Here is a 16,913-nt window from a genome sequence, read left to right on the forward strand (position 1 = left end):
AGCAAAATGAAATCATGGTTAAATGGTGAGATGGAAGAGGCTATTAGAGGGAAAAGAACATTTTTTTTTTTTTTTCAAACATTGGAAAAGAAACTTACAGAGCCTGCAAATATGTGGGGTACAAATGTAACAAATAAAATAAATAAACTTGTGAAGAAAACAGCAACATAGGCACTGTCGAGTTAAATGCAAGGCATTAATAAAGAAGGCTAAAAGAAGCTTGCTGTAGACTAGAAGGAAAAACTCATAGCAAAAACTTTCAGGTTCATTAAAAGCAGAATCAGTCGGTCCGTTAGTTCATCAAGGAATTAAAGGAGTACTCAGGACAAAGCCATGGCAACGAGACTAAATGAATTCTTTGCTTCAGCCTTCACTGAGGAGGATGTAAGGCAAGCTACCTGTGCCAGAATGGAATCTACGGGGGATGATGTGGATGAACTGAAAAATCAACAAATTAAAGAGTGGCAAATCACCTGGTCCAGAAGATATACACTCCAGGGTACTGAAAGAACGTGAAGATAAAATTACAGATCTGCTGTTGGTAATCTGTCTTTAAAATCGTCCAGAGTACCTGTGGATTGGAAGGTGGCCTATGTAACGCCAGTTTTTAAAAAGGGTTCCAGTGGTGATAACTACAGATAGGTAAGCCTGACATCAGTGCTGGGCAAAATGGTATAAATTATTATAATAAACAAAATTACTGAACATAGATTAATGTGGTTTAGTGGTACCGGGTTAACATGGATTCAGCCAAGAAAAGTCTCTCCTCAAAAATTTCTACTTTTTTTTTTTTTTTTTGAAAACATGAATAAATATGTGGATTAAAGTGAGGCAGTTGAGGTAATGTATGTATATTTTTGAAATCTTTTGCCAACGTCTCTCATTAAAGTCATTAGAATAAGAGGCAATGGCCTATTGTGGATTGGTAACTGGTTAAAAGATAGAAAACAGAGAGTAGGATTAAATGGCCAATTCTTTCAGTGGAGGAAGGTGAATAGTGGATTGCCGCAAAGGTCTGTACTGGGATTGGCTCTTTTTAACAGCGAGGTGATAAAATTTGCAGATGACAAATTTTGTATACAAGTGCAAAATGATGCAAATTGGTAAGGAGGTAAGGAGGGGCTGCAGATCATGTGCATTTGTAGGTTAGTAGGAGAAGCTTGAACTGTATGCGGTACCTGATCGGAAGCCAGTGAAGAGACTTGAGGAGAAGGCGTAAGATAAGACGCGCTGTAGAGTTCTGAACTGATTGAGGGGGGGATAGATGGTTAAGTGGGAGGCCGATGAGGAGTAGGTTGCAGTAGTCAAGGCGAGAGGTAATGAGAGAGTGGATGAGAGTTCGGGTAGTGTGCTCAGAGAGGAAGGGGCGAATTTTGTTGATGTTATAGAGAGAGAAGCGACAGGTCTTGGCTGTCTGCTGGATATACGCAGAGAAGGAGAGGGAGGAGTCGAAGATGACTCCGAGGTTGCGGGCAGATGAGAGGAGTACTAAATTATCTTTTGCTTCTCTCACCCACCCTAAGCCTTTTGGTAGTGTCCCGCCTCCTCTGACAGAACTTCCTGTTTCTGCCTCCTCCCGTCTCTCCTCTCCATGGGCTCCACCTCCTCCTGTCTCCTCTCCCCTGCGCTTCCTCTCTATGGGCTCCAGCTCCCTTCTTTGTTTTTTCCATCCCTTATTTCCAGCATCTGAACAGTACCTCCCCCCCCCCCCCCCCCCCATTTCTCAGTACCTCCTTCCGGCACTCCTGAACCCCCCCCCCCCCCCCCCAGTCTGCATCTCTCCTGGGGTATCAAATCTAAGGGGGGGGGGAATTATATGAGCAGCAGCAGTACAGCTGCACTCATTTCCACCTGCTGAGGTGATATTACATGCAGCTGTGCTTGGCAGTCATAACAACTAGCAACAAACTGTGCACTAGCTGTCGCAGCCAGCCATGCCCCGCTCCATCACACTCGCAACCCACCTCAACTATGTTAAGCAGCAGGTGTGGGGGGTTTTTACAGTGCTGGATGACTTTAACCTGCAGTTGCCATTACTGCTGGTCTATGCTAATGGCTACTTTACAGAATAATCTGTGCTAGCAGCTTAATAAAATGGCCCCTAAGATGACTCTACCCAGTGTTTCTAGCTATGAGAGTAAATGGCAATGATCTGCAGTTTCAAAAGCAGCCATTAGTGCTAATAGAATTGCTAACAGGTTTATTCCTTTAATTTCCTGTATAAATTATCAATCAATGTCCCTAGAGCTGTCTGCCCTGTGACCTTCCCTTAAATTAGATAGAAAAGGTTTTAGTAAATTTGTTATTTTAGCCAAAACTCCAGTTCAAGAGCAGCAGCTATTTAGAGCATCTGAATTGAGACCTCAATATTTCTCTCTATTTCAAATATTACTTTGATGCAGAATGTATACTGTCAATGGAATGAAAATATACAATAATTAGGTTATTAATATAATGAATATTAGTCAGTAGTTTCAGCATGTTTGTTTTTTTATGAGTTTTCCAGAAAACTCCCACAAAATCTCACCAATAAATATTGGATATCTTTCTATAGAATCTACCAGTGATATCCGTGTGTATTAGCTCCCTTTTCTCTGTCTTTTATTTCAGTAGTACACTGGTTTCACCTACTGTTTTACTTTTTGTTTTGTAAAGTTAATTGTTTTGTTTTTCAGGCAATGAATTGTTAATCTTTCTAGCAGACAAAAAGGAACCTTATTTCAAGCCCAGAGTAAATTTAACAATAAAGTAAGTGCTGTGTTCATTTTGATTTTCTTCCAGTGCTAGTGTTTTATGGGTGAGATTATATAAGCTTATCATGTTCATTAAGGGGGCAAATTCATAAGGTATTTATGCATGTAAAACAGCATTTTATATGCAAACTAGGATTTTGTTAAGTGCCAAGGTTATATGCAGGTAAAAGTATGCACTAACCGCCCCCTTAGCCTGCCTGTTTTTCCCAAAACACTGTATTCTGGGAGAAAGGTTGTGCTTATGTACACATGTTATAAAATATGAGCAGATATGTGTAAAACTGGCCAGGATACTTATGTAAGCCTTAGAGCAGGTATAATTGTGTGTAGTTGCTTTTCTGAAAGGCATACAAGTTCCATTATAAAGTATCTTTCTGTTATTTAATAGGCATAATTTGTGTCCATATCTGTTGCACAGGTTTAGACAGCCTCTTACCAAGCTACCCTCTAATGGACAGATGCAGAAAGTTGTGCATTAGGGTTGTACGCTAAAGCTCAACTTAGCATTTCCTAATATATGTGTTGTTTTTTGTTTTTTTTCTTTACATGCTCACCAATTTTGTAAGTAAATTGCATAGTAATAGGCTGTGCAAAAAGAATACGCGCTAGCCTGGGAGAGTGTGTCAAAAGCATGAACACATGGATCTGTGCTAGCAGCAGCTACACTTAGTGCACAAGAAAACTGTATTGGTGCCCAGAGTTGCATGCACGTGTCAGCATGTGAACTAGAATGCCATTATTTCTACAATACTGTTGTTTATGCACAGAGTAGCATTCCATTATATGTTCAGATGTGTGTGCATGCAGCTCCAGGTGCCAATATGCAACAGTCCAATATTTCTTTGTTTCAGCACACCTCCTCCCTCAGTTCCTCCTCTTTAACAAAGCCAAATAAAGTTGCATTTCCTATGTGCTCTCATGCCCTGATGCTCAAAACAAATGCAGGTGCTAGAGAACATATAGAACTGTTTCCTTAGAGGCTGGGCGCTCTTCTGTCCTTTAGCATCTGCAATCAGCTTAGTTGTGGCAGATTCTGACACTCCTTAGGGGCCACATCTTGTCAATAACCTTATCTTGAAGGACATTTTCTTGAGCTGTCTCCCACAGAGAACCAATGCCACTTGCACAGTGGTCCTGTCTCAGATGTATATTTTGGGAAACCACAATATACAGGCTGGACTATTAAGTTCTTCAAATGTCCAGCATTCAGGTGCACCTGATATCTTCTAGCAGCAGCAAGGAAATAATTATGTGAAAACCCTTGGTCCCATGTTTCCCTAGGATGTCGAGCTGTCTCCTGCAACCTTTTAGGAAAGAAAGAGGTCTTGATACAACTTTCCATTCTGCAGTCTTCACTCAAGATTCCCATCTAGGTCCTATGAGCAGTGGTTTGGCTCTAGAGACCTGTGTCTAAGAGATCTTTACCTAAGATTTAGTGTAAGACAGTTGGGACTCCATTCATACCGTTAGCTCTCAGGACAGTCCCTTTGCTGTAGCATCATAAATTCCCTTGACATTGTGTATTTTTAGTTCACAGACTTTTCTTTAAAAGTTGAGTGCCCTTTATCTCATTCTACATAGGCTTATGAGCACTGTACACTGGAATTTATTCTGCCTTTGTTCTTTCAGAAGTGGGGGTGTGATAACAAGTGTAGTGCCTGGAGATTACAATGGTGATTCACAGATGGATGTCCTCATTACTACTAATAAGATTAATAGTGAATTTCCCGTATCTGCATTCATATTTTGGGGACACAATCAAACATTAGGTAAGTTTGACAACATAGTACATATTCTATGGAGATAGGTATGAGCTTTATACATGCTGTTTTGACTGTTTTATACTTTTCTTTCCTTATAGAGCATGCTTAAAGGGGGCGGGTAGATTTTTTAATGGTTAAATTTATTTACTTTTTATTAAAATGTGGTGCTATTTATTTTCACATATGTTGAATGCATTAGAAGATAGCTATTATACAGCAACTTCCAACAAGTAAAAACTGCAGTCTTGCTGTGGGTAGCAATACAAAAGCTGACCAGCAGCTCAGAGAGAGAAAATAAAATAGTCTTTATTAACCACCACACTTTAAAAACTACAAAATGCACCGACATGGCCCTGATTTGCCTGTAAAGAGCTGTGTCACGGTTCTTAAATGAGTTTCCTCTCACAGCATGATGTGAGAAGAAATTCTTGGGCCGCTGCAGTGAGCGCATTCACATGAATGAAGTTCCTAGTTTTCATTCCTTCTTGTAAGACCCCTGATGTAGCCCTTTCTGGGCATTTCATTGTTTTAAAGTGTTATGGTTACTAAAGACTATTTTATTTTCTCTCTGTGTTGCTAGTCAGCTTTTGTTTTGCTGCCTGTATTTTGCAGATTGTGCCTTTTATTTTTTTTTTTTTTTCTTACCTTGCTGTTGATTTCAGTATTAAAATAGTTTAAGTTTAATCGTAGCATGTGTTCCACCTTCTTGGTAAACAGTATCAGTAGCTAGTACCTTCACTAAATGTCCATTGCAATTTGTGCAACTTTTTCTTTCATTTTCATCTTAACTCAAATCAAGAATATATTTTTTTAATCTGCCATGTAATTTGGTCTTTTAATTTTTGCCCAATGACTGCTGCCCAATTGGCATTAATATGCTTTATCATTTATTTATTTAATATACCATCTCCTCACCATCTCTCCTTTACTATATTCCTCCTTACCCCATTTCCCCCAACCTATACTATCATATCTTGTCTACCCTCCCTTATCCTAATCATACATTATCAAGCTTCAACTTTATCATGTTTCATCACTATTAGACTTTGTATTTCAAATTACTATGTAAGCTGCATTGAACCTGCATTGTGTGGGAAAGTGCGGGTACAAATGTAATAAATAAATAAATACATGTTAAAAAGAAACATTAAAAAACACAAAACAACTAGGAAATCCAGTAATCGATAGGAAAGCACAGCAAACCAACCATACAAAAGATAATAACGAATAATAACAATTATACCAAATCTAAAAATTTATAATAATTCAAACTGTGAATTAGCATCTTGTTTATTTTATCTTTATCGTGCATTATTATCAAATGTATTTTGAAAAAGATATGTTTTTAGGGTTTTACGAAAACGGGTATATGTGTCCTCTAATCTTAATAATTTTGGGAGACCGTTCCAAAGTGAGGGCAATAGAAAAAAAGAAGGCTGACTTTCGTGTAGATTCCCATCTAGCCCTCATTGGTGATGGAATTACTAACCTATTATCTGTAAGCGACCTAAGAGTGCTTATTGGTGCATATGGTATAGTAAGATTTGCTAAATACGATGGCATTGATAAATGTAACGCTTTATATGTCAGAATGTAGATCTTAAATTTTATTCTGTCTTGAATCGGAAGCCAGTGAAGTTGATATAAAAGTGGTGTAATTGTCATAATTCAATGCTCGACAAATAACACGGGCTGCAGTATTTTGTATCAATTGTAAATGTCTTAGATTTGCCTTTGTGGTGCCTACATTTAAATGACATTTCAGTAGTCTAGACATGTAATAATATAAGCATACGTTAACGTATGTAGGGAATCTTTATCCAACGAATTTCTAATAGAACTTAATCTCCGTAAATGTTAAAAAGATTTTCTTATTACATCTGATATTTGTTCATCAAAAGATAATGCCTAGTTAACAATGTGGGTTACTGTTAAGATGGATTATTTTACCACGGGTCCCATTTTATGTAGTGAAACATTTTACTGTTAACCCCAGTTATTAGTAACTAACATGTATTAATGGTAGCCCATGTTGATAACTACACCCCCCACCATTTAGTCTCTTATTCATTGTTACCTATGAATTTCCCCATATTTGAATTCCTTTTTTCCCCAGTTCCATTTGAATCACTATTCTTCTGGATAAGAGGCACAGACCATGGCTAGTTTCTCTTGAAGTCCATGTGCTCGTACAACCAGATAGTGTCACTATTGAGCAATGTCTAAGATTCCCTTTTTTCATGCCACTGAAAGCCCACCGCCGACTTCTACAGAAAGGAAGCAGCGCAAGGAGGAGGGGAATGGCGGCACCGTATTTGGCTGGCAGGACTTTGGCATCCTACCAGGAAAGATAAAGGGGTGCTGTAGTTCTGGAGGAGTCCTGCACCCTAAGTGTGTGTGTGTGTAAGGGAGGGGGGGCTCCCGAGGCCGCACCACAGGTGGTCAGAGTTGGATAAAGCACTGAGGCTGATGTTCCACTGTTTCTTTCTGACCCCAAACAACTTCAGTTGGATATAGGTGGTCATTTTCCTAATAGATTATATAGCTATTTCTAACGGATAAAAGGTAAAAAGAAATTAGTAGTCTAAAATTTGGTGGAGCCAGTCAGAGGCGCCTGGACATGCAGACTTACCTAAGTTGAAAGACCAAAATGTTTTTATTGTATCCCTCAATTGTACTGTATGTAGATATTTTTGTTCAGAGATCATTGTTGCCTTCCTTTCTTGTAATAGACAAACCATTCTAGCTGGGTTAAAAAATAATAATAACTATGTGCAACATAATTTCTTGAAATGGTTTTTCTTTTTTTAGATTATAATAACAAGACTGACTTGAACAGAACATTCCATGATGAACCATTGATTATGGAGTAAGTACATAGTTTAACTTCATCAGTTTCAAGTCAGTGGCACTATAGCTGCTGAGCTACAGCACAGTTATTATATACTAATGCTGATTATTAATGTTTTCTAAGACTGAATGTACAGTATCTTCTGTTGAATGAAATATTAGTAACTTGTCTTACAGTTGTGTGTGGCATTTTTTAGAGCTCTATCTTTAATCCCTACGTGGACAAAGCGGACACACCCTCTACATATCTTTCTGTAATTCATAATGCATAATTACTGTTTGCTCATTTAGTAGATTGAAAATAGGTCTACGGCAGGTATAAAGGTTTGGAGAGCCTACCAGTTGATTTAACTGAAGCATATGAGTATTGTGTTCCGTTTTGGAGGCCGTATTTTGCTAAAGATGTGAAAAGACTAGAAGCGGTGCAAAGAAAAGCTACAAAAATGGTGTGGGATTTGCCTTGTAAACCAAGTGAGGAGAAATTTGCTGAACACTCCTAACCCTTACTTAGTTGTTCAGTACCCTTATTTTATCTTCCCCACCTCAGTAATTCCCTTATCTCTTATTTGTCCTGTTTGTCTGTCCTAATTAGATTGTAAGCTCTGTCGAGCAGGGACTGTCTCTTCATGTTCAAGTGTACAGTACTGCGTACATCTAGTAGCGCTATAGAAATGATAAGTAGTAGTAGTAGTAGACCTTGGAGGAAAGGAGAAACAGGGGTGACATGATACAGACATTCAAATATTTGAAAGGTATTAATCTGCAAACGAACCTTTTCCAGAGACGGGAAGGTGGTGGAACTAGAGGACATGAATTGAGGTTGAAGGGGGGCAGACTCAGGAATAATGTCAGGAAGTATTTTTTTACGGAAAGGGTGGTGGATACATGGAATGCCCTCTCGTGGGAGGTAGTGGAAAAGAAAACAGTAATGAAATTCAAACATGGGTGGGATAAACAAAAAGGAATCCTGTTTAGAAGCAATGAATCCACGGAATCTTAGCGGAGATTGGGTGGCAATAATAATTGAGAAGCAAAACCAGTGCTGGGCAGACTTCTACTGTCTGCAATATCATTAACAAATGGAAGTTATATGGGTTTGCCAGACCTGCCTGAAGATCTGTTAAATCTGCAAAACAGAACCTATTGGTAGCTCAAAATAATATATTGAAAAGTTTAGTTGATACTGGAATAGTTGTTCACAGATCTATGGTACATAGCTCCAAAAGGAGTAACTGGGCAAATAATTATCAGGCAATCAGGAAGAATTGTTTAAAATGTGAACATAACAGTTAAAATATTCTTAGAAAACTACAATGATCTACATGGGAGAGTTGTCAAAAGCAATCTTTATCTATGACCTCAGCAGTCTTCATGTAAGATATATAAGAGAGAACCTTGATAAGCCTAGTCTAGAAGTTTCAAAGTGTTTTGAACTGATGAAACAAAAATTGAACACACAAGATCTATTTGGATGAAAGAGGGTGAAGCATTTGAAGAAAAATACCTTGCCAACCATTAAGGGCCTTATTCTATAAAAGTTATGCTTCTAAATTTATGCTCCTAATTTATGAGCATAATTTATGCTCTAAAATATATGCTCTTAAATTACGAGCATAATCAAATTTATAAGCATAAATTATGCTCATAAATTTAGGAGCGTAAACATAGGAGCATAACCTTTAGAGAATAAGGCCCAAAGCATAGAGGTGGATCTCTTATGCCTCGGGGTTTTATTGCAGCCAGTAGCATAAGAAATATTCAGCTAAACATCAGTGTCCTAGAAACTAATGTCCCATAGTCAATGAAGAAATTGAAGGCAACAAGAGGCTAACTATTTCAGCAAGATGGTAATGTAAAGCATACTTCACAGGAAACAGGTTTTCGAATGGCCTTACAGTCCCTAGACTAGAATATTATTGAAAATCTGTGGGAAGATCTCAAACATGCAGTGCATGCAAGAAGACCTAAGAATATTTCTGAGTAGGAACAACTCTACAAGGAAGAGTGAGGAAAAATTCCAACAGGAAGAGTAGAAAAGACTTGGGGCCCTTTTACTGAAGCGTTCTAAGCATTTATCATGTGAAATAGCATGTAGTAGCAACACATAGCTGCAGAAAGTTTTATTTTGCTGACAGTGATGGTGCACACTAATTCGTGCACTAACTGCATTCCCTGTATTTGGGCATGAAATAGGCATCACAGTTAGTGCATAGTCAGTGGTGCAGGTAGTGTGGATGTAGGAAGTGCATGCACAGGAGCACTTACCCTCACAGTAAAGTGCTTTTCTGTGTAATAATTTTATAGGAAATGCAGGGAGCCTTTTCCCAACATTTAGCACAGAGGTGTTGTGTGTTAATTTTTTCTATCTAATATACAGTAAGTGCAAAATGTTACCACTGTTAAGAAAAAGGTCCCATAGTTGGCTACAGGAAGCATTTGAAAGCTGGTTTTTCCTGCTAAACATGTTACCAAATATTGACCAAAAAAGTGTTTGAAATTTTATATCTGCTGTATTCATGTTTTTATTTTTTTTTTTTTCATTGTTTGATAATAAGGAAACAGTAATTATACAATACAATTTGCAGTAAGGTGTCACGTTTAACTTAGTACCGCGCACACCATGCACAGTTTGGCCCTTATCTGATGTTCTTTTCTATATATTTAAAATCTTCCCATCCACACCGGCTGGTCAGCTGTACAATTCCTTCATCTCCTTCAGATATTCTGTGCTTCTCCCATGCTTTCTTCAACTCCACACTTGCACAAGGAGTTTGTTCCACAAATCCACTGCCCTTTCTGTAAAGAAGTATTTCCTTAGATGATTCCTGAGTCTGTCCTCTTTCACTTCCATCCTGTGACCCTGCTGCCTCATGTGCAATAATGTCAGTGAGGTATTTTATGCTTCTGTCATACCTACCCTGCCCTGCCTTATCCCCAGAATATACATATTTTCATCTTTAAGTCTGATCATTAGCAATTTAATTAGTCACCCCCTTGGTGAACTCCTTCTGGTGTATAACTTTTGAAGGTATGGTCTCCAGAATTACACACATTACTTCAAATGAGGGCTTCTATACTATGAGCAATCCAGTTTTATATTTAGGTTTTTAAATCAGTGGTGTAAAGAAAAGCAAGGTTTTGTGTAGTCTGGAACTAAAACTAAGCTTTTGAAATTTCTGCTCTTAGACGAATAGTTCAGCTGTACAAACATTGATAAAATTCTTTGTTGCTGAATGTCTGTGTTTCATCACAGTATGAAAAAGGTTCACTTCTAGTTGCTGCATTGGGAAGCTGAAAATTGTAAGCTAAAACTGAAAATTAGAACATAACCTCTTTTTTTTTTTTTTTTAATGAAAGCATATTTTAGGAAGAATGGACAGTTAGAAAATTAAGCTTTTTTTTTCCCTTTCAGTTTTAATGGTGATTTAATTCCTGATGTGTTTGGGGTCACAAATGAAAGCAGGCAACCACAAGTTCTAATTGGAGGGTAAGTCAGAACTACTCATACATATTTCATAATGTTATTGAAGAGAACATTATGTAGATTTGCTGCAATATATTTTGTGTTTCAATGTGGAAATTATACATCTGGGTATTAGAAAGTGATGTGATGAGCAAAATATTTTTTAAGTTGTTTCTCTGTAATCTTTTGAATGATGGATATGTTCAGCTTTCTTTTTTTTCTCTTGTGAATTCCCATCATCCTTCTGGTCCTGTCCCAGTACCTGTAATGTGTGTGTGGGGGTCTCAGATAAGGGTCATTAAAGGGGTTAGTAAGGCTTTCGTCTGGTGCTTTATTTGCTTGCACTGTTTGAGCTAGGTTACTGTAATGCTGTATATCTAGGTCTGCCTGCATGTACAGTACACTCACTCTAGTTAGTACAGAACTCTGCTGTGCGACTCTTGTCTGGCTATAGTAAGCAGGACCACATCACTCCAGTGTTTTCATTGTTTCTTGCCTGTAAAATTTCAGGTAGAGTAAGTTCTGTTGTACAGTAGTTAAGGCCTTAAATGATGATGGCCCTTGTTATTTAAGGGAGATAATCCTTGTGGTCCCCGATGATCTTGCAGCCATCTGGGAAGGGTTTGATTGATCCTCCAGTGGAGGATGGGAAGCTAAGTGTGATTCAAACTCCTTTTGTTTTTGTTTTGCTGTAGCTCCTAATGTGTGGAATACACTACCAGTGGTAGTGTGAGTTAAAGACTACTTGCGATTTCTCAAATTGCTGAAAATCCATTTGATTGCATTGGCTACACATGGCATTTGTATGGTTTATGAAAGGGGGAGGGCAAATAGATTTTTAGGCATCATTAGTTTTGTCTTTGTGTTCCTCTTATTTTATCTGTGTATGTCTTGCTAACTGCCTGATGGTCATAAGAACATAAGAGTAGCCATACTAGGTTAGACCAATGGTTCATCCTCAGGGGTGGGGTTCAGGATTTACACATGTGTATAGCGCAGAGTATACATTGAAATTCAGGCAAATACACACAAAAATATAAGAATAGTTATACTGGGGCAGACCCATGGTCCACCTAGCCCAGTATTCTAGTAACATAGTAGATGACGGCAGAAAAAGACCTGCACAGTCCATCCAGTCTGCCCAACAAGATAACTCATATGTGCTACTTTTTGTGTATACCCTACTTTGATTTGTACCTGTGCTCTTCAGGGTACAGACCGTATAAGTCTGCCCAGCACTATCCCCGCCTCCCAACCACCAGCCCGCCTCCTGCCACCAGCTCTGGCACAGACCATATAAGTCTGCCCAGCACTAACCCCGTCTCCCAACCACCAGTCCCGTCTCCCACCACCGGCTCTGGCACAGACCGTATAAGTCTGCCCAGAACTATCCCTGCCTCCCAACCACCAGCCCCGCCTCCCACCACCGGCTCTGCCACCCGATCTCGACCAAGCTCCTGAGGATCCATTTCTTCTGCACAGGATTCCTTTATGCTTATCCCTCGCATGTTTGAATTCCGTTACCGTTTTCATTTCCACCACCTCCCGCGGGAGGGCATTCCAAGCATCCACTACTCTCTCCGTGAAAAAATACTTCCTGACATTTTTCTTGAGTCTGCCCCCCTTCAATCTCATTTCATGTCCTCTCGTTCTATCGCCTTCGCATATCCGGAAAAGATTCATTTGCGGATGAATACCTTTCAAATATTTGAACGTCTGTAAATCACCCCTGTTTCTCCTTTCCTCCAGAGTACACGTTTAGTTCAGCAAGTCTCTCCTCATACGTCTTGTAGCGCAAATCCCATACCATTCTCTTAGCTTTTCTTTGCACCGCTTCAATTCTTTTTACATCCTTAGCAAGATACGGCCTCCAAAACTGAACACAATACTCCAGGTGGGGCGTCACCAACGACTTATACAGGGGCATCAACACCCCCTTTCTTCTGCTGGTCACACCTCTCTCTATACAGCCTAACAACCTTCTAGCTACGGCCACCGCCTTGTCACACTGTTTCGTTGCCTTCAAATCCTCAGATACTATCACCCCAAGATCCCTCTCCCCATCCGTACCTATCAGACTCTCCCTGCCTAACATATATGTCTCCCGTGGATTTCTATTCCCTGAGTGCATCAATTTGCATTTCTTCGCATTGAATTTTAATTGCCAAACCTTAGACCATTCTTCTTCTTCTTCGGATCCTTCTTCATGTTTTCCACTCCCTCCCGGGTGTCCACTCTGTTACAGATCTTAGTATCATCCACAAATAGGCAAACGTTACCTTATAACTCTTCGGCAATGTCACTCACAAATGTATTGAACAGAATCGGCCCCAGCACCGATCCCTGAGGCACTCCACTACTCACCTTTCCCTCCGAGTGAATTCCATTCACCACCACCCTCTGGTGTCTGTCCGTCAACCAGTTCCTAATCCAGTTCACCACTTCGGGTCCTATCTTCAGCCCATCCAATTTATTTAAGAGTCTCCTGTGGGGAACCGTGTTAAAAGCTTTGCTGAAATCTAAGTAGATTATGTCCATAGCTCGTCCCTGATTCAATTCTCCTGTCACCCAATCAAAGAACTCAATGAGATTCGTTTGGCACGATTTCCCTTTATCTTATCTATCTATAGAACATATAGATAGATAAGATAAAGTAACAGGAGTAAGAAATAAGGGATTAGTTTAAAGAAAGTTGCTTGAACATTACCTTAGCAAGGGTAGGAGTGAATAAACATGTCCTCCTATAGTATGTGCAGCAGGTGTCATTTAATTCTTCCATTAAAGGCCTAGTTAAAGAGTCAAGCTTTCACCTACTTCCTGAAGTAGAGATAGTCTTGTGTTAAGGAAAGCCTTTCAGGGAGTGCATTCCAGAGTGCGGAGGCTACTCCGGAGAAGTCACAAGTACCTGGCACAAACCCAAATTGTGGCAACACTCGATACTACAAATCCCAGGGCAAGCAATTGCTTCCCATGTCTGTCTCAATAGCAGACTATAGACTTTTCCTGCAGGAATTTGTCCAAACCTTTTTTTTTTTTCTTTTTATATGAAGTCTTTATTGAAAAAATAAGAACAGTTGTCCAACAAAACATAACAGGAATGGACCTTATATGTTACATAAAATGTCATACCACATAGCATAAGCAACACACTAATCAGTGCAGAACACACAAACCCCACATTGCCAGCCCAGTAAGCCCAGACCCGTATACTGGCTTGCCACTGTACTTGTACAAACAAAGCCTCCAACACTTCAATCTTTATAGAACTTTTACAATATAGAACAACACCCACCCCCCCTCCCTATTTGGACTTGCACAACTAGTACTCGTATCATTCTGCAGGTTTTGTAGTTATGAGAAAAGGACCCCAAGTTGAGTGCCACCTACTGAGTTGGTTACACCTCTCAGCTATTAACTTTTCCATCTCACAGACGTACCCCAGTTTCTTAAGCCACCGAGCTAATGGTGGGACTGCAGGGTGTTTCCAGCATGCCGCTATAACAATTCTAGCCGCACATGTGGCATAACGTAAAAGGTGATATTGAGCGGGAGAAAATCCCACCACTTTTGCTGAGAAGAGAAGACTGTGGGGTGCCATGGAACAGGGCTTCCCAGCCACACCTGCAATCTGCTGCGGACCGCTTTCCAGAAAGCCCTGATTTTCCTACAGTTCCACCAAACATGCCCCATAGAAGCCTTAACCCCACAACCCCTGCAGCACAACCCCGACAACGCTGGGTAAATGCGCTGGAGGCGATCAGGTGACATATACCACCTAAATAGGACTTTAATGGCATTCTCCTTAAAAGGAACATGAGACGACACCTTCGCCGCATCTCTCTCCATCCTCTCCCATACCACCTCCATGCCCAACTCCCGCTGCCAACTCCTCCTATGAAGAGTGTATCGAGGTGCTTGCTGTATGATAACATTGTGGAGGCGTGATATCAGTCCACTGATCATTTCCGTTCCCTCACAAAGGTGCTCTAGTACTGACTTTTCCCTAAGCATCACTTCCCGGACTGCCCGTGTTTTAAGGAAATGATGCAATTGAAGGTAGGCATATTCATCGGTCTCCACTACTGAGAATTTCTCTCGGGCTTCTGGGTATGACATAAGAGACTCCCCCTCAAACAGTTGTCCCCACTATCGCAGCCCTCCCTCGTACCACCTAGTAAACGTACCTCTCTCTGTTCCCGGGTAAAACAATGGGTTGTACGCAATAGGGGACAGGCGAGACAGTGTGCACCGACGATGTGGAAAAAGACTATCCCAGTTGGCTAGAGTGGTATATATAGAAGGACACAGGCCCTCCCCCAATGACCTGAGGGAGCTCGGAAGCCACATAATCACCCCTAGGGGCCTATCACCCACAGTAAATTGCTCTATATGCACCCAATGCCTATCGGGATGGCCCTGAAACCAGTCCACTGCCGCACGCGCCTGCACTGCCCGATAGTACCAATTCAGGTTAGGGACCCCGAGCCCTCCCCAATTCCTTACCTGATATAAGAAGGCCCGCGCTAATCTCGGCCTCTTGCCTTCCCATACAAAGCGTACAATACGATCTTGTAGTGCAGCTAAGAACTTGCGGGGCATCTCGATTGGGAGGGCCTGAAATAAATATAGCAGGCGCGGCAGGACATTCATCTTAACTGCAGCTATACGACTGAGCCAGGAAAGTTCCAAGTCTCCCCACCTTTCCATGTCCTCTGTAAGCACCCGGGCCATTCCCTTATAGTTAGCTGAAAAGAGGTCTGAAAACTTGGCCGTTATGTTCACCCCCAAATATCGAAGGCTCTTATTAGCCCACCGAGAAGCGTACAAGGACTTTAATTCTTCCACCGTTTCCATAGGAAGCGACAGGTTTAAGGCTTCAGATTTCGACATATTCACTCGAAACCCTGATACTACCGAGTACTCCTCAATGTCTCGCAAGAGCACAGGAAATGTGGTCAGAGGCCGAGGGACAAAGAGCAGCACATCATCGGCAAATAAAGACAATTTATGCTCCCTCCCCGCTATCGTAATGCCAGTAATCCCAGGATTTGATCTGACCCTAGAGGCAAATGGTTCCATCACCATAGCGAACAACAGCGGAGAGAGAGGACACCCCTGCCTAGTACCTCTATGTAAGGTAAACAAATCAGAATTCCCCCCGTTCACTCTAATGCACGCTTTTGGTGAGCTATAGAATGCTTGAATCCACCCTCGGAACTGTGGCCCAATCCCAAATGTCTCCAGAACTTTTTTACATAAATGGCCAATGCACCCTATCAAAAGCCTTTTCGGCGTCTAGACTAAGGAAACACAGAGGCCTTCTAAATCTTTTAGCCAAGTATATAATATCTACAACTCGCCTTGTGTTATCCATTGCCTTTCTGTGTGGAACAAAGCCCACGTGATCTGGATGAATGATCGTGGGAAGCAGAGGGGCCAGTCTGTTAGCCAGAACCTTAGCTAATATTTTAAAGTCTGCGTTTAAGACCGATATGGGGCGATAAGAGCCACACTCTAAGGGGTCTTTATTTGGTTTTGGTAGCACAGCTATCCAGGCCTCAAGCATAGAGGGAGGTAAGGACTCCCCCTTCCCAATTTGATTGAACAAGTCTGCCAGAAGTGGAGCTAGTTCCGGGATAAATTTCTTATAAAATTCGTTAGGGAGCCCATCCAACCCTGGGGACTTACAAGATGGTAAATTCTGGATAGCCTTTTGGATTTCAATTGGGGTAACTGGCACATCTAGAGTTGCTTGCTGTTGGTTTGTCAAGGATGCTAGCTCACTCTGCGCTAAGTAGTCTGCGATGGATTCTGCTGAGGGATTAATCTCCTGATCATATAGCTCCTGGTAAAATTCGTTAAACGCCTTTGTATAGCCTCTGAGGTGTTAAGCATATCTCCCGCACCACCCCGGACCTGAGTTACTGCCCTCTCCACCTTCTGTTTTCGCAGCCATATGGCCAAAAGACGGCCTGCCTTATTAGTAAATTCATAGGAACGAACTTTCGTTCTTGATTGGAGCTGGCATAAGTGCTCTGAATAGATAGAATCCAGCTGGATTCGCTGGCTGCGCAGCTCCTCCAG

At 40.9% G+C, this 16,913-nt stretch overlaps 1 protein-coding gene across 1 annotated transcript in view; it reads left to right on the top strand.

The window, feature by feature from the left end:
• The window catches only part of ITFG1 (integrin alpha FG-GAP repeat containing 1), a 312,588-nt gene that overhangs the window by 21,002 nt on the left and 274,673 nt on the right, over positions 1 to 16,913 (top strand). Inside the window, exons 2-5 of the mRNA XM_030204383.1 lie at positions 2,676 to 2,748; positions 4,383 to 4,522; positions 7,328 to 7,385; positions 10,779 to 10,853. Coding sequence (XP_030060243.1) covers positions 2,676 to 2,748; positions 4,383 to 4,522; positions 7,328 to 7,385; positions 10,779 to 10,853 — 346 coding nt within the window. The remainder of the gene's footprint in view (positions 1 to 2,675; positions 2,749 to 4,382; positions 4,523 to 7,327; positions 7,386 to 10,778; positions 10,854 to 16,913) is intronic.

Source organism: Microcaecilia unicolor, chromosome 5 (genome assembly GCF_901765095.1).
Source record: "Microcaecilia unicolor chromosome 5, aMicUni1.1, whole genome shotgun sequence".
NCBI classification, from domain to species: Eukaryota; Metazoa; Chordata; class Amphibia; order Gymnophiona; family Siphonopidae; genus Microcaecilia; species Microcaecilia unicolor.